General features: G+C 45.0%; 1 protein-coding gene and 1 long non-coding RNA gene across 2 annotated transcripts in view; one reads left to right on the top strand and one right to left on the bottom strand.

Annotated features, from left to right (window-relative positions):
* Window positions 1-4759, bottom strand: part of Ust (uronyl 2-sulfotransferase) — a 284603-nt gene extending 279844 nt beyond the window's left edge. Inside the window, exon 1 of the mRNA XM_052750995.1 lies at window positions 3978-4759. Coding sequence (XP_052606955.1) covers window positions 3978-4233 — 256 coding nt within the window. The 5' untranslated portion in view covers window positions 4234-4759. The remainder of the gene's footprint in view (window positions 1-3977) is intronic.
* LOC128118404 (uncharacterized) lies at window positions 1846-25597 on the top strand. Its single transcript, XR_008221188.1, has 2 exons — window positions 1846-2312; window positions 16210-25597. It is a non-coding gene; the product is annotated as an uncharacterized LOC128118404 (long non-coding RNA).
* The last annotated feature ends 376 nt before the right edge of the window (window positions 25598-25973 follow it).

Genomic DNA, 25973 nt, shown 5'->3' on the forward strand with positions numbered 1-25973 from the left:
ATTCAGTAAAATCACATCTTTTTTTTTTCATTTTCTGACTCTAAATTCCCAGGCTCGTGAATATAATACATGTAGAAATTGGCAATTCTGAGAAAAAGCACTATGTCTCCATTTAAAATGCTATAAATTAGAAATGGGAAGGACAGTCTACCAACTGTAGATCAATCCAACAAATTTAGCTCTCATAAAGGCTAAATCACATCTCCAAGGCTTGATGATAAATCTTTAGTGTCTGCCAGTTGTACAAGATCAGTAGTGAACCATCTGGTCCATTTTGTTTATATCAATCTAAATAATGTGTGTCCAAGTTTTTGATATTTCCACAGCTCAGAAGTGATAAGGCGACTGCCAAGCAGGCTGCATCATAACCTGATTTCGGGGGGCGGGGGAAGGGGAGGGGCTGTTCGTTTTGTTTTCTATAGCAAATCAAAGTCTGAATGCAGAAAGAAGGTGAGGGTAGGGGACAAGCTGGGTGCAGTGGCCCACGCCTTTAGTCCCAGCACTCCAGAGGCAGAGGCAGGTAGATCTCTGCATTGAGGGCCAACCTGGTCTACATAGTGAGTTCTAGGACAGCCTGAGCTACAAAGTGAGACCCCAGAAAGAATTTTAGGTTGCTAAGGTCACACAATGGTAAAAGGCATTTGCTGCACCAGGCTACGGCTGTGAGTTCAGTCCTGGGATCCATATAAAGGCAGGACTGACTCAGTCTACAGAGTTGTCTTCTGATCTCTATGCATGCGCCGTGGCACCTGCACACACACACACACACACACACACACACACACACACACACACACACAATCTAGATAGAGAGACAGACAGATGGACAAATAGACAGAGTATGTGTATGTATGTATGTATGTATGTATGTATGTATGTATGAAATCACATATATAATCATATACATGTAATTATATATGTATATGTAATTGTTAAAAACATTTCCCACTGGATTGGAAAACCTATGGGCCCCCACCCTTAAGCATAGCGTTAGCCATGCTTTACCCCACTGCTTCATTTCCCTCTCCCAGCTTATTTCTTCTTTTTGAATGTTGCAGCAGGAAGTTCACCTTAGAAGAATACAGTCTGTCCTTCCCCAAACTGGCTGGAAGAAGGAACCCTTTGACCCCAGCTCCTCACTATACCCTGTCTCCGATCTCTTCCCTCCCCACACTCTGCTTCCTGGAGGACCCACTTTGCTCCTACTCCGTGTCTCTCATAGTCTCGAGAAGTGTAAAGCCAGGTAGGGCTGTGGCTGTTAGCTGCTCCCCCCACCCCCACCTCCCACTCCCGAAACAATGGGCCGTAAGCCGTAAAGCAAATTGCATTTATATGACTTGAAATTAAAAAAATGAAACCATGGTTATGACCTTGAAACATCTCTATAAATCAGTCCCCTTCCCACCTCCTCATTCTCTCAAATGCCTTCAACGGCTTCTGAAAGCAATGGTTGACTGCAGAACAATGGTTTTCAGGCCGCAGCCCTGGCACGATTACCTGAGATCTTGCTTAGGTGCAGCCTGCTCGGCCCAGGCTCAGGCTCATTCAGAAAGTCTGGAAGGAAATTCAGATTTCCTGAGAATTTGAATATGTAACAAATTCCCAAGTCATGCTGATGCTACAGATCCAAGGACCCACACTGAGAACCAGGAGCCTACACACAGAACTTCTAGGAAAAGCCCAGGGGGGAATCTACAGTTTCCCAGTCCATCTTTTTTTTTTTTAATCAGAGGCAGTATGGCCGCCATTAATGGGATCGTGGTTCAAATGCAAGATGTTCCCAAAGGCTCATACGTTTGAACATTTGGTCACCCGCTGATGATGCTCTTTGGGGAGGTTGTGGAACCCTTGGACACGGGGCCTAGCTGGCAGACCAAGCCACTAGCAGCAGGCCTTTGAGGAGGGACAGCCAGGCCTTGCTTCTGGTTCCTCCTCACGTGATAAGCCCTCACCATATATACTCGGCCGCGCCATCCCCAGAACAGACGAACACCATGAACTGAAATAAAGCCCTCCTCCCTCCAGCGGCTTGGGTCAAAGTCATCTGCCACAGTGAGAGGACACGTAACTAATATAAATAGAAAGGCAGAGTTTGGACAGACCCGTGGCTTCGATGATTTCCCTTCTCTGCTGGCCTCACAAGAAGCAGAGGAAAAGGATCAAGGAAAGGAAAGTGAAGTTGTGGATGTAAACCGGAAGATGGTTTAGCCAGTCAGCTGGCGAGATTCCCCTTCTCATCTTGGCTATATTTGCGCTGTCTTAAACTTCCCATGGTGCTTTTCACCGGGCGCTGGAATCCGACAACTTTGGAGGTAGGTCCCGCTTCCCTTTCTGTGTGCTCACCCGTGTTAAGCAGCTTTCTGTTCCTGTAGCAAGTACCTGAGATGAACCAAGCTCTTCTGGGATGAGTGGACACAGAGGCCTCCCAATCTTATATAACACGTCTTGCTTTATACCCTAGACCTTGCACTTAACTTGAAAGGAGCTTGGTGGGGGGGCGGTGCACTACGAGACTCTCGGGGAAAATTCCTGAGCTTCCACACTTCCCCATCCTGGTGGACACTGATTGTTCCTGACAGTGAAGATAAAGTTACCAGGAGCAGGAGCAGGTGTCTGAGAGCTGGGAAGGAAGGCCCAGGATTCCAAAATGCAGGATTACAAAGAATGAAGGTTACCTTGACCAATAAAAAGGGCCTATTAACCCAAAACCATGAAGCCAGATGCTAAGAATTGTGCTTCGGAAATCTGACCAGGGCAATATTTTCTTTAATCTTCCATTGCGGTTCTTGCAAAAATCACAGTGCCCCCAACACTTCTACTGAAATGAAACTTTTAACCTTTAAAAATCTGAATACTATTTTATCAGTTTACTCCACTCCCAAACGCCCTAAAGGCGTTTGTTGGTGTGGTTTTGAGGTTTTCTTGTTTTTCCTTCCAAACGGCCTGCTGTCTAGACCTGTTGCTTCCGTGAGTTAAAGACCTTAGAGGTAAATGTAGAAGTCTCCAGTTTGGCAGGTCGTTCTGTTTCCAGCATTTTGACCGAATCTCCACCTGAATCGATTCTGGGCCTGCAGATGACCACTCTTTGCGGTTCTTCTGCTCATATTTACCATCTCAGAGGCAACCTCCACACGACCTCTTCTGGCTACAGAAGTCAAAGAATTTGCATCCTCGCTTGGCCAAGGCACAAGAGCTAGCCATCATCCCTGGGACCTCAGTGAGTGCTGGCCAAGCCCTGGCACTCAGAAGCCCGGATGAGAAAGCAGCGAGGTCACACCTCACTGAAATCTCTGTTTTCTTGGGTTCCAACCTCTTCCTTAGCCACAAACCAAAAAAAAAAAAAAAAAAAAAAAGTTCGGACTTGAGACACAGGGCAGAAGTTCGACAGTTCACCGGAGGTGAGGCCGCTGACGGGCACCTACCGGACAGCCCCAATTCCTCCCACACCCCCTCCCTGCAGTCCGGGGGGTGAGCAGGTGCTGCCAAAGGACAAGTCAGCCCAGGGACAGAGTGGAGCCTCACCTGGGCCAACCCACAAAAGGGGGACCCACTGGATAGAATTTCCAGAAGAGACTGGAAAGTGGGACTAAACCAACCCACACAGACCAGAAAACCAGAGACCAGACTGGATTGGAAGTCATTAACCATAATCACTGAGTGGACTGTCCCCGCACCATCAGGCCAGAGAATACACGCACACTCACAAACATACACTGCCCCAATTAGAGTGGTGGTGGGGTGGGGAGACAGGTCCGTGGTGTCCCAGTCTCAGGGTACCTGCCTGGCACCCTGGACAGCTGCGGACAGCTTGGCGCACAGAAGGAAGCAGGCGCTCCCAGCTGCCGCTAGGAGAGATGCTCACTGGCATCGCACCTAGGGAGCCTCGGGGACCGTGGTGGCTGTGACAGCTTTAGATGTTCTCCGCTTATCACTCTTTCCCCGGGTGCCTAACTTTGTCGGATGCCGCCCTTGCTTACCCAGATACTGTCGCAGGTCGAGCAGGAAGCGAGGGGGTCCCCCGCTGAGCTGGTAGAAGAGGGAGCCTAGGCAGAAGACCAGCAGGGTGGCCATGCAGAAACCGTAGTCCCGGAGGGAGAAACGTAAGAAAGGCAGCAGCGGGATCCGGCGCTTGCAGCTGCCCAGGCACGGAGGGGCGCCCCCCACAGGGACCCCATGGGGCCAGGGATCCTCGCCGCCGCTGGGATGCTGCTGCTGTAGCTGCTTCTTCTTCATCGCCGGCTCCGCCGCCTCGCACAGCCCGCCCGGGCCAGGAAGAGGTCACCCATCCGCCGCCAGCCGGAGCGCCTGGCCGACCGGCTGCACATGGAGAGGGACGCGCCGAGGGCAGCCGGGTGGGGGCGGGGAGGGGCCAAAGTTGCCGGGCTCAGGGCACTCTCCTCATCTTGGTCCCTGCCGCCCTCTGCGGCCCCGAAGGGCCCCGAGATGTCCCGGGCCCCGGCGTGGGGGTGGCGATCGCAGCCCGCGTCCTGTCGCACGTCCCGCTAGCAGCAGCCTCGCGCCCCAGGTCCCTCTGTGCCCCGGGCTCGCTCACGGCTCGCCACGAAAGCCAGCGTGGACCCCCCCGGGCTTTGTGTGGGTCTCGGGCGGCGTGTTTGGTCCCGACTCAGGCTCGGCTAGCTCAAGGCAGGGAGGATCGGGAGGCGGACACCACCCTCTCGCTCCACCTCCTTGACAGGGGCTTCCCTCCTCTCCTCTCCTCCCCTTTCTCCTAGGCGCAAAGCCGCCCCGCTCTCTGCCCTCCCCGGCTCTCTCCTCTTTCCCCACCCCGGGGCTCCTCGCTCGGCTTGGTGTCACGTTACGGCTTCTGCCGGGGCGGGCAGGGAGGGAGGAGGGGGCCGAGGATCAGCAACAAGGAAGAAAGTTTCTGGGTGTGTGTGATTTTTTTTTTCTTCCTCCATTCTCTACAATCTGGTCTCGGTTCCTGCGCCACCAGCGACCTCTTGGGGCCCGCTGACTTCCCTCTCGTAAACAGTCGTGTGCTGGAGGATTTGACTACGTTTGTCTTCTCACTTTGGAAACTTGGTTCTCTTTCTATCTCCCAACTGAGCCGTCTACCAAAGGCTGATAAAGGGTACTGGGATATAGGTTCAAGACCTAGCTGAGATGGTAAAAGGGCAAGCGGTAAGAGTTCGAGTTAAACATGCCCGGCATGGCCAGGCACAGCGCCTGCACGCCTTGGCTGAGATCGGAGGGTGCTTTTCTCTTGCCCTCCCTGGTCCCACAAGCGCTCCACGGAGAACAAGGGTACGCAGGCAGCCGACTTCAGGAAGTCCTTCCAGCACATGTGAAAGGGGGAAGCTCTGTCCTCTCACATACCTGTTTCATTCCTGTCTCTCTCTCCCCACTGCTGGGAAGCTTCTAGAGCGGAAAGAGTCAACGGAGCTTCTCTGACATCGATCCTCTGATGGAGCTTCTGATAGTTGGCCGAACTGCTCTATCAGACACATGGGATCGGTTTAGCTTTGTTTTAATCGCCAGATACAGAGGTGATGTAGCCTGAGAGTTACATTACGTTTCCAGTGTCCTGGTTTGCTTTTCTGGTACTGTGATAAATATCATGCCCCCAAATAACATGGAGAGGAAAGGATTTGTTTGGCTTACCAATTACAGTCCGTTATGGAGGGAAGCTGAGGCAGGGGGAACCTAGAGGCAGGAACTGAAGCAGAAACCAAGGAGAAATGCTGCTTACCTGCTCACCTTCAGCTGCTTTTGTTGGGGCCACCTGCGTAGGGATGGTTCAGCCCGCAGTGGCCTGGCCCTCCTCCTCCATCAATAAGCAATCAAGACAATGCTCCCAGATGTCCCCACTGGCCAATCTGTTGGAGGTAATTCCTCAATAATAGTATCCTTTTCCAAGGTGTATCCAGTTGGCAACAAAACTGACGTTCAGTGGCATAAGTTGGTATGAATAAGCCAGATATGTTAACCCCTGCAAGGTGGCACAGGCCAGACAGGGCTTTCTTCATGGTTTGCCTGGGATTTGAAAATAGGTCTTTTGGCTTAGACCACATGTTTCTGATGCCACTCATCTCTGATCCTAAATATTCTCTCATTCTAAATATTCAGATTGTAATCAAGGGCTGGGGGGAGGGGAGGATCTAATAGCTCCAGGACTGTCCTCCTGAAAACCTTTAAAAGTTGTGTATCCAGAGAATGTTCCGTGGAAAGCTGAGGAATGGGAGGGACCCTGGGAACAAGAACTCACAATAAAAGAGCAGTATATATGCTAGTTAGTTTTAAATGTCAACACACCACAACTTAGAATCACTTGACAGAGTCTCAGTTAAAGGAATTGCCTAGACTGGATTAGTCTATGGGTGTATCTATGGGGAATCATCCATTATTATTTAATATGGGATGGCCCAGCACACTGTGAATGGCACCATTCCCTGGGCAGATGGTTCTGAACTGTATCAAAGAGCTGGCTGCGTATGAACTTTTGAGCCAGCCTGCAAACAGCATTCTCCGTGGTTCCTGCTGAGCTTCTTTGGCTGTGAAGCGAGGTCACTTATTAGTCAGGGGTAACACTGTACGGACTAGCAAACAGGCTTGTCTTTCAGTTTTGGAATTGCAAGTCAAATAAGTCCTTTCTCCCTAAAGTTGCTTGTGGTCATGCCATTTGTCACGGCAACAGGAATAAAAACTGAACAAAGTTGGCTTACCCATGGCCTCAATATGAACTTCACAATCTGGAGCATAGGTGAAGACAGCACAAACCACAGGCTAGAGCAATGGTTCTCAGCCTGTGGGTCGAGACCCCTTTGGATCAAATGACCCTTTCACAGGGGTTGCCTAAGACCATCAGAAAACAAAGATATTTATATTATGATTCATAAGAGTAGCAAAATTACAGTTATAACATAGCAATGAAAATAATTTTATGGTGGGGGGTCACCACAGCATGACAAACTGTATTAAAGGGTCGCAGCATTAGGAAGGTTGAGAACCACTGGGCTAGAGAGTTGTGAGGTGGGCAGAACCACACTCAGTTATACTCTCAAAGAGTCACTCCTGCACGTGAACAGATTGTCCCTATCTTACATTGTCCCAGCCACTTTCTAAGGTCTATTTAGGACACCAAGTAGAAAAGAGGCCCTTTGTTTGCCATAGGAACTCCCAACTAGAGTGTTAACGGTCTGCTTCACATTTACTCCCTGAATAGGAGGTTTATCGGGATTAATGTGCGCACTTTAGAAATGCGACTGCCCTTTAGAGAATTCAGCCCATCAGTCATTGCTCATTAGTGTGAATTCCTTTAATCAGTACAATGAGTAGCCCAGAATAGACTCCCAATTAATAATTTCTGAGTTGCTAAAGATGGGCCAGGAGATGGGAGTTGCCAAGCAATCTTCATAATGTTTTAGAGACCTCCTCTGACAAAGTGACCCCGGAGCAGAGCCTGGTCCTGTGAGCCGAACCCTGGCTGTGTGTAAGAATGTGTGCAAGACCCTCTGTGTTTGTGATCTCACCCTTGGTTTCTGGAGCCCGCTTTCGGCCTTCAGTGGGGAAAGGTCCACTTGCTGTGAGGAATCTGATGAGCAGGAAGGAGGCAAACACACATCTGAAAAGATAAGTAAATGTAGAAATTAAGAAAAAACAAACAAAGAAACAGCAATGGGGGCCAGCAAGTAGCTCAGTGGGAGAGCACTTGTCTACCATGCACACAATGTTCTGAGTTCAGTTCCAGTATGGAAGGGATAAAGCCCCGCACAGAAGACAATTGCAAAGAGCTGGGGAGGTAGCTCACTCAGGAAAGTACCTGCTTTGCAAGCATGAGGACCTGAGCTCAATCTCCAGAACCGACAGAATTAAAGATGGACACCGGACCGTGTATCTATAATCCCGTTGCTCGGGAGGTGGATCTCCGGGACAGGCTGGCAGCCAGCCTAGCCTACTTGGTGAGTTCTAGATTAGATAGAGACCTTGTCTCAAAAAACAAAAACAAAACAAAGAAAAAAAAAACAAAAATTAAAAAAGAAAGAAACACATGCAAAGGTAAACAGCACTGAAGAACAGCACAAAGGTTGACCTCTGGCCTCCAAATGTATGTATACACACACACACACACACAATCACACACCTGTGCATACATATGAACCTACACACACAAAAGCCATGGCAAAGGTATTAGGAGCAAACTATGATAAGAATAAAACAACCTTGATTTTTTTTTTAAACCAACAGCCTAGCCATCCTTTAAAACCTTAAAGAAGCCGGGCGGTGGTGGCGCACGCCTTTAATCCCAGCACTCGGGAGGCAGAGCCAGGCGGATCTCTGTGAGTTCGAGGCCAGCCTGGGCTACCAAGTGGGTCCCAGGAAAGGCGCAAAGCTACACAGAGAAACCCTGTCTCGAAAAAACCAAAAAAAAAAAAAAAAAAAAAAAAAAAAAAAAAACCTTAAAGAAGCTGGGTGGTGGTGGTGGTGCATGCCTTTAATCTCAGCACTCGGGAGGTAGAGGTAGGTGGATCTCTGAGTTTGAGGCCAGCCTGGTTTAAAGAGCAAGTTCCAGGACAGCCAGGGCTACAAAGAGAAACAATAAAGAAAAGCCCTCACAAGTAACAAGAGATTCCTATATAGGGGAAAAAAAGTGGTTTGTATTTTCACCCAAGTGAGACAGACATGTGTGGATAAAACTTCGTTCTTCAAAGTCCCATAAATGTTTTTTTTAAAAACCAAATGTTTGCCAGGTGGTGGTGGTGCATGTCTTTAATCCCAGCACTTGGGAGGCAGAGCCAGGCAGATCTCTGTGAGTTCGAGGCCAGCCTGGTCTCCACAGTGAGTTCCAGGAAAGGCGCAAAGCTACACAGAGAAACCAAAAAAAAAAAAAAAAAAAAAAAAAAAAAAAAAAAAAAAAAAAAACCAAATGTTTATCCTAATAAATGGTATCTTTCTCTTGATAAGCTAATGCATCTTTAGAAAGGATCTGCCCTTGTACATTTTCCAGAAAACAAACTAATTCAACAAGAATCTAACAGACTTCTTGGTTATATTTTATTTACATGAAGGCTACAGAGAAAACAATACTCATATCTCCAAGATAGACATGAGTTAGATATTGCCAGAAAGAAATAACATTCTCAAAGAACTGTCATTAAGTGCTAACACGGTTTCACCCTAGCACAGACACAAGCCCAGTTGTTACAATGTAACAGACACAAATCCAGTTGTTACAGTGTAACAGATACAAAACCAGCTGTTACAATGTAACAGACACAAACCCAGTTGTTACAGTGTAACAGACACAATCCCAGTTGTTACAATGCAGTGCTGTCTTCCTGGCTCTAAGATAGATCCCAGAGCAGATTTTTTTTTTCTCCTAGAGTGAATTTTCATTAAAATTCTTGGTTTCATTTGTCTTAAAGCCTGCTCAATCCATTTGTAAATTTACTTTTAAAAGTAAAAACTGTCCGACTGGAGAGATGGCTCAGTGGTTAAGAACACTGGCTGCTCTTCCAGAGGACCCTGGTCCCAGCACCCACAAGGCAGCTCAAAACTGTCTGTAACCCCAGTTCCAGGGGATTGAACACTCTCACACAGACACACATGTAGACAAAACATCAATGCACATAAAATAAAAATAAATAAATAAATAAAAACTGTCATGACTCTAGATGAGGTGGAACCTGGGAGAATGGAGCCGATACATGACAGACTGATGTCTCATGCAACAGCCGACTTTATTCAGAGCTCCAGACAATTTATACTCTGAGGAGGGTTAAGAAAGGTCACATGAATAAAGTTCTCAGGAGGGCAAGCTATATACAATCACAAAGATAAGCCACACATGTCAATCAGAAAGGTATGCTTTTCTGCAGAGGCATATGAAGAATGGTTTAAATATTTAACTGAAGGACAGCAGCAAGCAGTAATGAGTAATCTGAAGTAAACTCACTCCTCTTCACTGTACCTGAGAGGATCACGAAAACACATTCCAAGGACAATTCCATGTTTTGAGGAAACTGAGGTCACAAGACTCTTTTCTTGTTTTCTTGGAGCGTTCTCGCGAGCACTCAGGATTCTCCTCATACAATTCCATTCTTGGATCTTGTTCCAACAACAATAACAAAACCTTAATAACATGTCTAAGAGCTAAATGTCTTACCTTAATTGATAAGTATTATATCACTTAATGGTGTAAATTGTTGCTGGTCCAGATTTTTAGATGTCCAGGCAATACAAAGTCTTCCACTAGTTACAGTGGGTTGTTTAGCTAGCTTTGGTGTGCTACTGTTCCTCCAAGAAATTCTAAACTGAGTCATCCTGCTCATTTTTTACTTCTATATCTGTCAATATAAAGTCAGTTTACTCCTTTAAATCATGTAGCACATAAATAATTACTACTGGAAAGTGACCATGACTCTGCCAAACAGAGAAGTGTGTGACAAGCTGTGTAGCCTTGAAGTCACAGGTTTTCCCAGAAGACAAAATTGAAATGACAGTAATACAAGCAGACAATTAAATGCTACATTGTTTGTCAAGCACTGTAATATTAAAGTCATTCAGATCTTTAGAGATACCCAGTACTCAATTTGTTTACAATAGAGTGATTTTTCAATTTAAAAAATTATCATAGAAGCATTCATTTTTTGTGAATAGAAATGATCTTTAGATATGAGAATACTTACTTTTAATTGGAGGGTAGATGTGGTGCATGTCTGTAATCTCAGCATTTGTGGGGATAGAAACAGGAGGATCAGGAGTTCAAGGCAATCCTCAATAACACAGAGAGTTGGAGGCCAGCCTGGGTGTCTTCATTACTCTTCTATTGCATGATAAGACACAATGACCAAGGCAACTTATAGAAGAAAAGAGATTATTTGGGGCTTACAGTTTCAGAGGGTTAAAAATCTATGACCATCATGGTGAGGAGCATGGCAGCAGGCAGTGGTGCTGGAGTAGTAGCTGAGAGCTTACATCATGAGTCACAAGTATGAGGCAGAGAACACTAACTGGGAATGACTTGAGCTTTTGAAACCTTAATGCCCAACCCCAGTGACCCACCTCATCCAACAAGGCCACACCTCCTAATCCTTCCCAAACAGTTCTACCAACTGGGAACAAAGTATTCTATATGAGCCTATGGGGACCACTCTCATTCAAACCATCACACTGGGACATATTGAGACTGTCTTAGATGGAATTCCAGTATGTGTAGCCTAGGCTGGTTTTGGCTTCCTGGGCCACAGTGTGATCCTCCTGCCTCAGTCTCCTGAGCATTTGAAACTGCAGATGCACTACCTTGCCCAGCTAAGTAGTGTGTAAAGGAAGTCATTGGATTGGCAGTCTTTTCAGGCCAGGAGTGCTGTGACTCTGCAGTTGTGGTGGGGGTCTCCTTGCATGGCCATTACGCTGATCTTATTGCTGCACAGAGCACAGAGGAAGGAAGATATCAGGCTGCCAGGGTGGGAAAAAGAAAAGCCCTGGAAGTGGGACCTCACAGGAGGTCTCCAAAGACCAGTTCTAGTAACTCACAGAGTCATTCTCTCTCTGGATGCACCTCACATTAAGCAGTGTTGCTGGCCCATCACGAAATATGCCTGGTGCTTTTCATGCAGCTGGGTGCAGAAATGAATTCCAATATATTCATTTGTCACAAAGATGTTTTGGCCTCTATCGGATTGGTGGTTTGATTGACTTGGATGCCTTGCCTAAATAGCATGAAAATAAAGGAATTGGATGCATTTTAAAAACATTAATCTAAATGAGTGCTGTTCCTTTCCAATGGTGGTATTTGTTTTAACCCCAAGACCCCCGCTTAAAATACAAAACTTTCCTTTTTTCCTGAAACTGGTTGCCTGCAAACCCCACTCCCTCCTGAGGAGAGGATTAGAAAGCCAGGAATTCATCTAGCTCTGCTGCTTCCAGTCGGGGGAAAAAAATCTTTCCCCACTGAGTACTATTGGGATTAGTCTTCAGTCAGATTGAGATGTAAACTGATACCCCCTTTTCCCACCCACAGTGGTTTCTTTTAGATGCAGGTGAAAGTACCTCACCAAGGCAGGAGAGGGCGCTGTGTGGCTCACTCACATAGTTTCATGAATGCCCTGGGGATTTCAGCCTTGAAGTCCACAGCAGGGAAACTGCATTTACTGTCTGATTGTTACTGGTGTGGCTTCTAACTTAGACCCATCTGATTGAAATCTCCTCAGCCAGCATGAAGTGCCCACCAAATCTGAATAAGCCACCTTCACCTTGAGGGCTAGGGACTTCTGGTTTGGGGGTATCTACTTGCCTAAGATGTACTGAAAGACCATCTCATGCCCTTAATAGCTTAGATTCCTTCCTGAGCCACTTCTAACCTCTGGCCCATTGGCACTAGAGCAATTCTTCAGGGATCCTAATGAATCGCCCATTAGTTCTAGATGCAAACAAGCCCCACTGTGGTAGGAATGCTCCTGTCTTATTTTTGGCTATCATAGTAAAAATGCCACAGATCAGGTGGCTAAAAAACAAACATTCCCCTTTTTTTTCCCACCTGTGCATCATTGAAGTCCAAGATGAAGCACTGGCAGATCCTCATGAAGAACCATGTCCCAGGCTTCTGTCCCCACACCATGAAGAAGGAAGGGACTTTGGTCTTTCTCACAAGCACATGAACTCCAGTCCTGAAGGCCCCAACCCCATAACTAAATCATCTCCCAAAGGCCTCATCTTCACATTCTATCCCATGATCACAGGCTCCCAACGTATGAATTTGGGAGGGACACAAACATCCAGCCCGTAGTAGCTTACAGATTACTCCGATGATTTTAGAATATCATGTCCAGGGCTGAGACCCAGAGTGTAATGGTGAAAACTAGCGTGTATCACAAACTTAATTTTTTTCTTTTTCCCTTTTTCTACCTCAGGGTCCATAAACCAGAAGTGGTTTCCCTGTCAGGATTAAGAAAATAATGCCGGGGCGGGGGGGGGGGGGGGGGCACCAACCACCAGGAAAGGCATTCAAGGAAATTGTTCAAACAACATTAACTTCATCATGGGCCTGTGGCTTTGTGTTTCTGCAATTCTTTTAGTGTTGGCAGCTCCTTGAATGAAATGTTCCCTCACACTCTGAAGACTAATTTGATTTTTTTTTTTTTTCAGAGAAAGCCAGAACTATTATGCGGCAATGCTAATGGACAGAGTAGGTGAGCTATGTGGTCAGTAGACCAAGGCTAGAACAGAGGAAAAAGATGCAAGAAAGGAGAGGGCCTGCTCTTGTGGTAGCTAACCTAGTCCCTGGAGAATGAGACTCACTCCCAAGAGAAAGACACCAATCCCTCCAAGCCAACTAGTCAGCTATTAGAGGCCCACCCCCCAACACCAGCACTATAGCAACCAAATGAAAACAGACTTGGAGGGACTAGAACACACCCAAACCACAGTAGAAAGCCACTGGAAAGTTACTCTGGGTTGGGGTGGGGGTTGAGGGAGAAACACACTGGAAATAGTCTCGGGCTTTCAGTTTCTGCCCCCAACCCCAACCCCATGCCCCAAAGTTTCTTAAAGCTGTTATGTGACCAGAGGACACTTAAACACCATAATTTTAGACTAGGGATACTGCTCAGTCGTCAAGCACTCACCCTGAATGTACGAGGGAAGGCTGCTTTAAGTTTTGTTTCTGTTTTTACCGCAGATATGATAAAATACTCTAACAAAAGCAGCTTGAAGGGGAAGGGGCTTGTTTTACAGCTCAGGGCAGAAAAGTCAAGGCAGCTGCAGCAAGGGTTTGAAACATCTGGGCACATTGTATCCGAATCAGGAAGCAGACAGGGATGATTGCCTGCATGCTTGTATCAGCTCCAGGGTATCCAATCCAGGATCACATGCTGGTGGAGTGAACCAGCCCACTATTATGATGAGTCTTCTTAACGTAATCAAGATAATTCCCTAGAGACCCATCTCCCAGGCGATTTTAGAGTCTGTCGGGTTGACAAAACCATCACAAAGCCCTTGGTTCAGTTTACAGTACCACTACAAAGAAAAAAGCATGGTGGGGGGGGCGGGAATAAGTGAGGAGGGGCTAGAAAGATAGCTCAGTGAGTAATGTTCTGGTCATGCAAGCATGAAGAACTGAGTTCAAATCCCCAGAATCCATATAAAGCTGTATGTGGTAGCATCCATTTAGCACCCTAGCATTCCTACGAGGACATCCAGGGTGGACACGAGAGACTCCCTCAAAGTTCACAAGCCAGGTAGCCTGGCATTCTCAGAGGAAATCAACAAGAGATCCTGCCTCAAACAAGGTGGAAGCTGAAGACAAACTGAGGTTGTCCCCTGACCTTCGTATGCTCTCCATGGACCATGCACTCATCGTGGTACACACGGATATATACACACGCTGTACACATAGCTTTTAGAAAAGAAATGGCAACATTTACACTTCGCATTTGGTCTCTAAAACTAACCAGGGTGATGTTATCAACCACTTAAAAGGCTTTGTAGGAAACTGTCTCAGTATTGCTTCTATTTCTGGCACAATGAAACAGATCCTTGGTATAAACCACTTCAAAGAGCCAAATAGTTTCCAGTTGCGCTCAAGTTATTTCCAGTTGCATCTTAGCAGGCCGTGTACCTACAGAGCTGCCTCAATTCCTCATCCCAAGGTCCTTACCAATATGGAACATGAAGGGAGCCCTCTTCCCACTGCAGAGGACACTGTCTGCTGCTAATGCCTGTGAGCTGGAATCAATAGAGAGGTGATGTCCTCTCTCTTCCCTTCCTAACAACGTCATTAGTCCTTGTTCAATGGGCATGTCACAGACCTCCCTGTCCTCTTAGAGAAAAATATGGCTCGTGCTTTGCAAAGAACTTTGAAATAACTTTTTGAAGAACAGCCAAATACTGAACTGTGAAAATGAGAGAAAGCTCTCTCATCGGGAGGTCTAGTCAAGATCGCCAAGGTCATCCTAATAGAAAATTTAGCAAGAGATTACAGCTTGAAATATAATCTTCTGGCTCGGCAAATTACTAACCTTTTGGCGTAAAGCCAGCTACTCCTCCTCTTTACACTTGGGTTTTCATTTCTGTCAAGAATATACGCTAAGGCGCACACTCCCTGACTCATAGAGCTTTTGTCTGACCTAGGATGGGACCCTGGAAAGGGAGCCACACAGACACCTAGCTACACTTCTATATGGTACTTGAGGGAAAGTGATCTAAGAAATCACCCAGGGGCACCGAGCTGATAAATGACAGCAATACAGACTCTGGAAGAAGAATGGGTGATTTAGGGAGCAGAAGAATCACTGGTCCTGATCCAGAACTTATTTGGTGACAAAAAAGTACCATAGCGAAGTGTCGTGAGTATGCCGCAATCACGAACAAGAGCCTTGAGTGTACTGAGGAATGTGCTGTTTTTAGTATGTGGTGCAGTAACGCGGTTGCTTCGGCAAAGACGAGATGCACCTAAAAACATTCTTACTACATTTGGGGTGTGTGTGTGTGTGTGTGTGTGTGTATGTGTGTGTGTGTGTGTGTGTGTATGTGTGTATGTGTGTGTGTGTGTGTGTGTATGTGTGTGTGTGTGTGTGTATGTGTGTATGTGTGTGTGTGTGTGTGTGTGTGTGTGTGTTTGCAGTGTGCTGCGGAGCAGCATACATAGAAATCAAAAGACTGCTTATGGGAGCTGGGTTTCTCCTTCCACGAGGTCCCACGTGTGGAACTCAGGTTGTTAGAGTTGGTGGCAAGCGCCTTAACTGGTTGAGCTATCTTATTGGCCTGTTAAAACACATTTAAAAAAAAAAAAAAAAAGGTGTTGCCCGGTGATGGTGGCGCATGCCCTTAATTCTAGCACTCGGGAGGCAGAGGCAGGTGGATCTCTGTGAGTTCGAGGCCAGCCTGGGCTACAGAGTGAGTTCCAGGAAAGGTGCAAAGCTACACAGAGAGACCCTGTCTCGAAAAACAAAAAACAAACAAACAAAAAGGTGTTGATACATGTATGCAAGAATACAAAAGAACACTTTTTGGATGAAGAAACCAGAATCCAAATAAGTCACAAAACCTGTACAAAGAGTATTGCTTGCAAGTGGCAAGATCAGAATTCAGACACCAATCTTGCAAATCTATCACTAATGTTTTTCTATAATATGGTGACATTTATTTGGACCACTGAGTCCCTGGAGAATCTGACCAATCTATGGACTCAGCCTCTCACACAAAAATGCACACAAGTTTAAAAAATGATTTCAGCTTATCCATGGCCTCTAGGAGATCCCAAATCCGGATTAAGAATCACTATACCATGCTCTCCTGGATACGTCTGAAGACATTGATCAAATGGGAATATGATGCTTCACTGTTACTCCTGAAGACAAAGGTAGGTTTCATATTGAAAGTGGTTGGGATAAGCTTTTGAGTAACACTGGAAATAAGAGTCTTTCATCACACTGTTCTGATCTTTAAACACTCCAGAGATAGTGGGCATTTTCCCAATGGGAGCCATATTGGAAAACAAGAGAGTATTGGGTCATGAAGGCAAGGAATCACAAGTATTTCAAGAAGACAATGACCAACTACGGTCAAGGCTCCTAAGATGTAGCAACAGACAAATGTCCCCTGCACCCATTTCCTCCTGTTTTCTTTTAGTAAAAGAAGCCACAAACTAACATTAGTGGCCACTAACGTAGGTACTACATTTTCTAGGCCCCTTTGCAGGTTGGTATGGCCACGTGACTGAGGTCGAGACAGCAGATTGTGAGAACAAAGGAATATATATATATATAAGTACTAGATGAGTGTGCACCCTCCCCTTCCCTTTGAATGCCCTCATAGACTCATGTGTTTGAATGCTTGGCCCATAGGGGGTGGCACTATTAGGAGGTGTGGCCTTATTGGAGTAGGTGTGGCCTTGTTGAGGAAGTGTGTGACTGGGTGGGGGTCAGGCTTTGAGGTCTCATATACGCTCAAGCTATATAAACTCAATGTGGGACAGTTCACTTCCTGTTGCCTGGGGATCAAGATGTAGAACTCTCAGCTCCTCAGCACCATGTCTGCCTGAATGCTGCCATGCTTCCTGCCATGATGATAACAGACTAAATCTCTGAAACTGTAAGCCAGCCCCAATGAAATGTTTTCCTTTACAAGAGATGCCATGGTCATGGTGTCTCTTCACAGCAATGGAAACCCTAAGACACCCTCTTATTTCCCAGTTTCCATGAACTTGAATGTGGATCTGGCAGTGGCTCACCTTCAGTCAAGGACATGGGGGCAGGGTTTTGATGAACATCAAAGGAACCGATGAGGAGAATGTGGACCCCTGAATGATTTTGTGCAGCAGATCTGTCTGCCTGAGGTGAATTGCCAGCACCCTCTGCTCCCTTGTGAAGAAAGAAATGAACTCCTCCAGCATCTCTGTGTGCAGGGGTCTCCTTGGTACTCCAGCCAACACTACAACTAATTCACACATCAGAAAAGATGGCAGAGAAGTTATATGGAGCTGAGGGGTGGCTGACTTCGATGATTTCAGACATATGGCTGCATCAGAAACCTGATAGAGAATTAAAAAGCTAATCTTTACAGCCCCTATCCCACCTCCCATGACCATTATAGGTTCTAGAACAGTGAAGAACAAGTGAGGTGATCTGTCCTGTGGTACTTGCCTTCTGATAGACAGGTTATAAAATAAATACATCAACAAACCACGAGCCCACCACCAACTAATCACCCTCAGTAGCAAACTGTCTGGGGTAGGAAAGAAATGTGAGGCAAGGGTCTCTCACAGCAAATTCAGAGCCCCAGAGGCAGGGATTCACAATCTCAATATCCTGTTTCAATTATGCTTTATTTTAATCAGGTGACTTAAATTTTCAGACAGAAAAAAAAAATCCCTCAAACTCATTTCATGGGTAATTTCACTTCCCTGGCAGCTAGCAGGACAGTATCACCAGATGAAAGCTTATATTCAGTACCAATTAATCTATCAAGTAAGGTTTCTTTTCTGGCCTGAGCTGCTCTGGAAACTATCAACTATTGCACTGGTCTCCTCCTGCCAGATGGGTCTGCCATCAGTACATATCCACTTCCTCTCAGGATGCACCAGCTTCCTCTCAGCTCAGACCTGTTTTCTCTCAGCTCATACCTGTTTTCTCTCAGCACATACCTGCTTCCTACCAGCACACACCTGTTTTCTCTCAGCTCATACCCCCTTCTCTCACATTTCTTTCCTACCACAGACAGTTTGCTACTGAGGGTGATTAGTTGGTGGTTTCCTTTTAGAAACTTAACCATGTCGATGTGTATGTTCCTAATAAAACAGGCCATTTTGAACCAGTGTCCTGGAGAAGTTAAGAGGCTATTCTGGGTGAAGGTGGCTTCATGTAGTCCTGTGATGAGATGATTTAGTAGTAGGTAGGTGTTTCGATGGCCCTCGTGAAACACACACAGTAGGAAGGAAGGAAAAATGTATAGTAACACAACGTTTCCCTTTATGATAAGGACCATGCAAAGCAGGACTGGAGAGGTGGTTCAGCAGTTAAGAGCACCTGTTGTTCTTCCGAAGGACACACTACGACAGGCAGCTCCTAGCCACCAGTAACTCCAGCTTCAAGGGACCCAAGGCCTTCAGCCTCTGAGGACATCGGCACCAGTGTGCACAAACCTGTACCAGGCTTTTTCTTTTAGGCCACCAACCAGCTCCCAAATCATGACACAGAGACTTCTTATTAGTTTTGAATGTTCAGCCTCACTTAGGCACATTTCTGGCCAGCTCTTTTAACTAAAATTAACCTGTTTCCCTTTGTCTGCCTTTGGCCTCAGGGCTCATTACCTGTCTTACTTCTGTATATCTTACTTTGACCGCTTCTCATGTCTGGGTGGTTGGCATCTGCCCAGCTTCTGGCCCCGGGTGTGCTCCTCATTCTCTCCTTTCTTCTTTCCTTGCTCCTTTTTTTTTTCTTGAGCTAGATTTCTCCTATTTATTCTCTCTGCCTGGCAGCCACACCTATCCTTTCTCCCCCTATATATTATCCAATCAGCTTTTTATTAGACCAATCAGGTGCCTTAGGCAGGCAAGGTGAAACCAATGTAACACATCTTTACATAATAAAACACTCACCCTTACATTGTTAAACAAATACAGCATAAATAAAAGTAACACATCTTTACACAGTTAAATATTCTGCAGCATAAACAAATGTAACACATCTTTGCCCAGTTAAAATAATATTCCACAACACATACCCATATAAACACACACACACACACTTAAATATTTTAAAAAATAGTTTTTGTAACACCTTTTAGTAGAAATTATTCATGTACATCTTCATTGGTCTGAAAATGTACTTCCTCTTTACTTTCCAGGTAAGATTTGTTGGGTCTTGAAATACTAAATAGTCTTTTTTTCTTTAGCAGCTTGAGTATACCAATCTCTTACTGTCTGGACTTCATTAATTTTCATACATTGTAAGCTATTACATATATATATTAACTGTATGTGGTTTGTAATTATTCTCTTTCCATTTTCAAAATTTTATCTGTTTTTCTGAAGTTTGGCTATGATATTTCTTAGTGTGGTTCTCTTTGCATTCAGTCAGCTTGTTAGTTGGATGTCTCAGCTTATTATATAGGAACAGTTTTACTATATTGGAAAAGTGTGGCATCATTTCTCCTAAACTGTTTAGGATCTCCTCTGCTATATGTGTAATGTTTCCCATTTTCTTTCACGTCTTAATTTTTTTGTAACATTCATTTACTGGAGAGAGGCCCATGATTGATTGTCACATCATACTAGTGAAGGACACAGGACAACATGTAGGAGTCAGTTCTCTTCTACCATGTAGGTCCTGGGAATGAAACTCAAATGGTCAGGCTTGGTGGCAAGTGCCTTTATCCACTGAGCCCTCTCCCCAGCCCTCTCATCCTTTTCTATTTGCTTGTGTTCCTTTGGGACTAGTTAGATAATCCGTTGCTCCAGCACTCGAACTCACGTTTTCCTTCTTCTGAGATCACCAATCTGAAGTTGAATTCATCTCACGAATTTGAAATTTCAGCTATTGACTTTTTTCAAGCTATAGAATTTCCATTTGGTATTATTTGTAGTGTCTGTTTTTCTACTGTTGCTAGTTTGAAGATGGGTTGTTAGCATATTTCCCACAAACTCTTGGAAGGTGTTTACTTTGACATCTTTTAATCCTAAAATCCAGCGTCTGAGCCTACTTGGACTCAGTTCCCACTGACTGTTTTTTTAATGTATTAAATGGAAACATTTTTTTTGTATTTATTTATTTTGCTTGTTTATTTTTACATCTCAATTGCAGTTCCCCCTCCCTTGTCTCCTCCCAGTTCCTTCTTCCCACCCCACCCCCCAGCCACTCCTCCTCCATTTCTCGTGGGTGGGGGGGGAGGGCAGGCCTCCCATGGAGATCAACCAGCTATGGCATTTCATAGCTGTGAGACTAGGCACCTCCTATCCTATCAAGGCTGGATGAGGCAACCAGGTAGGAGAAAAGGGTCCCAGAAGCAAGTAACAGTCAGAGACAGCCCCTGCTCCTACATTTTGAAGTCCCACAAGAAGACCAAGCTACATAACTGTAACATATATGCAGAAGGCCTAAGTCAGTCCCATGCAGGCTCCCTGGTTGGTGGCTCAGTCTCTGTGAGCCCCTTCGAGTCAAGGTTAGTTGATTCTGTGGGTTTTCTTGTGGTGCCCTTGACCCCTCTGGCTCCTACAATCCTACTGACTTTTTAAGAATGAGTTGCTTCTTGTATATTCAAATGATGGAAATTTTTAAATTGAAAATTGGACAGTGTAGCTAATAGACTGTAATAAATATTCTCAGTTTCAATATTTTCAAGCATTACTTTACATTTTAGTAAATTGTCCATACTTAAGTAGGGAATTAGCTGTGCCCTAATATTCAGCTTCTGATGTCTTTCTCAGATTGATGATTACTTGATTTACCCTCATTACCAAAGGTCCCCATGCCTGTGTAGTGTAGAGGCCCAGCGATTAAGCATCAGCAGTCAGATTCAGATATTCTGAGCCCATAAAACTTTAACCCTGCATTGTTCAGCTCTGTTGAGGAAATTCTTCTGGAGTGTGATGGGTTTTGTTTGTTTTTATGATTAATTTATGTTTGTTTGTGAAAATGTCTCTGCCTGTAATTCAGCCTAGCCTTGAACTCATTATGCAGTCTTGGATTGCCTCAAATTTTCAATGATCCTCCTGCCTCAGTCTCCCAAGTGCTGGGACTACAGGTGTGAGCCATCTGGGACTACAGGTGTGAGCAATTATGCCCCGCAAATGCTTTCTTTTTTTAATCTTTCTTTTTTATTCATTCTGTGTGTCTTTCATATCATGCATCTTGATCCCACTCATTACCTCATCCCTTTGTATCTGCCCTCCACCCTTCGCCCCTGCAACCCCCCCAAAAAAAATTTAAGAGAAAAAAAGGAACAGATAAAATATCTCATCATGGAAGCTGCAGTGTGACACAGTGAGTCACGCGGTAAACCCCTCTGTCTATGTATATTCATTTGCAAGTGTTCATTGCAAACAAGGCATCATTGGTCGGGTTCAAGGCCTCTGTTTTCTGTTGCACTATTGATGCTGGGCCTGCGCTGCGCTGGGACTCTTCTTGGATAGCCTGTTGTTGCCCTGCAAACTCTTAAGTCTCCTTCAGTCTCCACCTGCTGGCAGGTGTTCCGAGATGTCCCCCATGCAGTTATCCAGAACCACGTGAGGAGTCGAGCTGCTTTTCGTCTGCCTTGAGCTGAAACAGGAGGTATTGTCTGCTGAAGCTCCAAGCTCCGTACCCGTACCCTCGCACTCAGTGGAATTTGTCACCTCTTGCTGGAGAGACACAGGTTTGCCTCTTACAGAAACGAATCTGTGTCCTCTAGATTATGGGCTTGGCGGCTTGCCCGGGGAAGAAGGACAGCAGTGTTCCAGCAGACCAATAAGTTTGTCGTAAATAGCCTCCATTTGTTTTCTGCCTTTGGTCATTTTCTTGTGCTTGGAGATAATTGTTTATAATAATTCTGCCCACTTTTCAACATTTTTTTCACAAAGGAAGAAATTTACCATAGATTTAAAAAAAAAAATCATACCTAAGAACTTGCTACTATGCTTATGATTGCCAACTACCAAATATTCTGTGTGTGTGTGTGTGTGTGTGTGTGTGTGTGTGTGTGTGTGTGTGTGTGTGTTTTGTTGTATGTGCATGTAGGCACATGTATGTGCATGGTACATGGGCATCATGTATATGGGGGGAGCAGAGGTTAATTCTGAATGTCTTTTTCAATCACTCTTTGCCTTATTTTTCTGAGACAGCATCTCTCAGTGAACCTGGAGCTCACTGACTCTGCCAGGTAGCTGACCTGTGAGATCTAGGGATCTGTCTCCCCTCCCCAACACTGGGATTAGAAATGCACAGCATTATGGCCAGATTCTAGTGTGGGTGCTGGGAATTGACTCAGGCTTTCAAGCTTACACAGCATTCAGGCTCCCAATTGTCTTCCCAACACCTATACTTTAAAAGAACAATATTGGAAGATACTCTATTGTAAAAAAAAAAAAAATCTTATAAAATGCAAAGGAGCAATGAGAATGTCTCCTAATGCTCCTAAATTGTACTGCTGTTGTGTCTATGGAGAGGTACATCTAAGAACTTTTTTCCATGGGAGCAGAATGTCCTCACATATTGATGGGCAAGTACTGATTTAAATAAGTGTAAAAATATGTCGGTAACTACAAATCCCAGCATGGATCATGTTAAGTAACTAAGGAATACTGCAAGGTGTACAGGAAAGAGCAGACTTGGTTTTTACTGAGTCTCACAGATGTTGAATGGAGAGCTGGTAGGCCAACAGAGTTCTGCTGGAACAGGTAAGGTGACCCGGAAATCAAGCTGATAGTGCATGGCCATGTTAACTGGCTTCCTGGATACTATGACATTGGCTGGGGAATGTGCCATAACAAGAGCCAAGGTAAGGAAGGCCAAGTCACCCAGAGCCAACTCTGAAAGACAGTTGCTGTCCATGCCTCAGAGACCAATGGGGTACTCCACAATCAAGGCACAAGTCACGGTCAGAGGATCCCTGAATCAAGGACATTTCCTCTCCCTTCTCTGCTCACACCTTTGCCTTGTTGTAGGGAGGGAAGTCTCCGTGAGAGGTAGAGCCATTTGATTTACTAGAGGGCCAATGTGAAATACTGGGATGAACTCAGTGCGAAAGCAGGTTGGACATTTTCTTCATAGTTTACAGCCAGCCAGTGCCTGGGGAGCTTACATAAAGGGCTGTATTAGTTATAGACCAAGTCAAGAAATTGTATTTTTTCTGTACATGACTTATTGTTGAGTTAAATGATATGACCTTCCTCCCTCAGATATATATTCCATGTGGAAGGCAGGAGAAAACGAAGCCAAAATTTCTAGGAAAGCCCGGGGCTGGACAGCACAGTTACTTACTGGAGAAAGAAACAAGAAATTCCCTGGACTGCTCAGGAGGGGAGGCTCCGAGGCCGCAGCTGTGGGAGTGTCGATCCCAGACAGTGTTGGAGCTGATTTGAATCTGCTTGGATGATTCAGTCCAGGACTATTGGTCTGTGCTGACAGCTTCTGTCTGTTCTGAATCTCTTCTCTTCATTATTCTTCTTTTTTAATTTTGTCGGAGCTGAGGACCGAACCCAGGGCCTTGTGCTTGCTAGGCAAGTGCTCTACCACTGAGCTAAATCCCCAACCCCTCTTCGTTAATCTTTATCCTGGTCTTTTGGTCCTGTCAGTGTTTTCTACAATGGTGGCTCAGTGGTTGGGGAAGTCTGTCCCTCTCTGCTTTTGGCTTCCTTGTTAGATCTCATTTCCTGGAGTGCTCATAAATTGTACAATAAATATATTCATTATAGTAAGGCATTTGGAGGTCTATTTTCCTCTCCAAGTTAACTGTGTGTAAACTAAAACAAAACAAAACAAACAAAAAAACAAAACACCTAGTCCAAATGTAAGGTCATGAACTTGTGAAGAGATTGTTAATGATGTGTTTTGCAGGAGTCTCATATGCAAAAAAATCTTGGAAATGTTCTTATAAAACTACAGACTCTCCCCACTGAAGGAAATCCCCAGCAAAGTGAAGAGATAACCAACAGAAGGAGAATATTTGCAAGCCATACATCTGACAAGGGCTTAAGGGTCAGAATACACAAGGAACTTCAGAAACTCAAGAGCAGAAGACCAGCCAACCCGATTAAAGACTGGGCAATAGACCTAAGGAGACTGTGATGGGAATTCATTCCATTCAGCCAATGGCTTTGGGGTACAAGCCCTAGGGCGTGGCTTTGTCTGCCTATGTGACCCCTTAAGAACTGAGGGGGAGGAGTCGTTTGCTTTTTTGGATGGTCGAGACCAGGTGAAACGGTAGAAAGTGACTTGCTGTTGCAGAGACCTTGCTGAGAAAGAGACATCCCAATGGCTAATAGGTATATGAAAGCATTTTCAATATTTCTAATCACCAGGTAGTTATAAATCAGGTGCACAGCAGATCTTAGAAGTATGACTTCCTGAATAGTCAGACTTGAGCGCGAAATTCTTCACTCTTCTTGTTTCATAGACCTGGTTCTTTGTGCCATACCCCAGAAGACCCACTCCTACAGCCCTTTGCACCTGACTGGAAAGTGAGGATTTTAAGTCCATACCTCAGAGGCCACAGTTAGAATTCTACCCATACAAACACCCAGGATTCATAATGCTAAGTAGTACTAGGTAATAGATTTGGAAACACTGGGCCACTGCTTTCAAACAGATGTTTAGAACACTATTGATATCTCTTATAAATTGGCGGACACTTTACTTTTGTGGCTTCAGATTTGAAACTTGATCAAAGTAATCCTTCTAGGAGTAAGCAACCAGAAATCCAGGAGTAAGCACCCTGAAAAGTGAATGTGACTCCCCATGAATCAGTACCAAATGCTTATAAAGTGGATTTTCCCCTTGGCTCTGAACTAATTCGTACAAAGCTGCATTTGGATGAGTGGCATTCATGTGCCTTAAAAACAGCCAAATTTAATTCTCACTGAGGTGCATAGGGGTTTGAAAATTTAAAATGTGTGCTTGGAGTTTTTAGAGTTTAAGTAACTGAATGCGTATGTCAGTGCAAATTATTTTCAAGTTTCCCATGCTTGCTTCCATTTCTGCTCAGTACAGGCTCAATTTTTATTTTTTAAAAAATTTAAATTTAAATGCTAATCGTGCATGTGCATGTGTATGAGTTGTGAATTTTTGTGTGCACGGAGGCATGGAGGCCAAAGGATAACCTTGGGTTGTTCCTCAGGAACTTTTCACATTTTCTTCTCCCCACCCCCTCTCTCTGAGCCAAGATCACTTGCTGCCTGTCTTGGAACTTACCAAGTAGGCTATGCTAAACAGGCTGGCTAGTGGATCCCATTTGTCTTTATCTCCCCAGCATGGGATTAAAAGCATGCTGGGATTGAACTTGAATGAGTTCTGGGGACCACACTCAGGAGCTCACACTTGTAGGGTAAACACTTTACAGACTGAGCCATCATCTCAGCCCCTAAAGCCAATTGTTAAAGGATGTATAATTCATGTGTTTCTTTTTTAAATTTAGATTTATTTTAACAAATAAACCATGTGTATGACTATTTTTGCCTTCATGTATGTATTGCACCATGTATGTGTGTGATACCCACTGAGGTCAGAAGAGGGCATTGGATCCTCTGGAACTGGACCTAACAGATGATTGTGAGCTGCCCTGTGGGTGCTGGGAATCAAAGCTGGGTCCTCCATGAAAGCAAGGGTACTCTTAACCATGGAGGCTGCTCTCCAGCCTCTATCATTCATGCTTTGATTAACTATTGCTACTTCCAACTTTCCGAATGTTTAAGTTTTGCTTCCTAATTGTCTCTGGGACGGTAAAGAGAGGGCAAGTTGACAAAGAAGGGAGAAAAGGGGGGAATTAGTGAGCAGTTGGAAATTACACATCTTCTTTTGGTCATGATTTTTCCCTCATGACTGTTC

The sequence above is a fragment of the Peromyscus californicus genome, unplaced genomic scaffold (genome assembly GCF_007827085.1).
Source record: "Peromyscus californicus insignis strain IS unplaced genomic scaffold, ASM782708v3 Scaffold_22__1_contigs__length_63687245, whole genome shotgun sequence".
In the NCBI taxonomy this organism is placed as follows: Eukaryota; Metazoa; Chordata; class Mammalia; order Rodentia; family Cricetidae; genus Peromyscus; species Peromyscus californicus.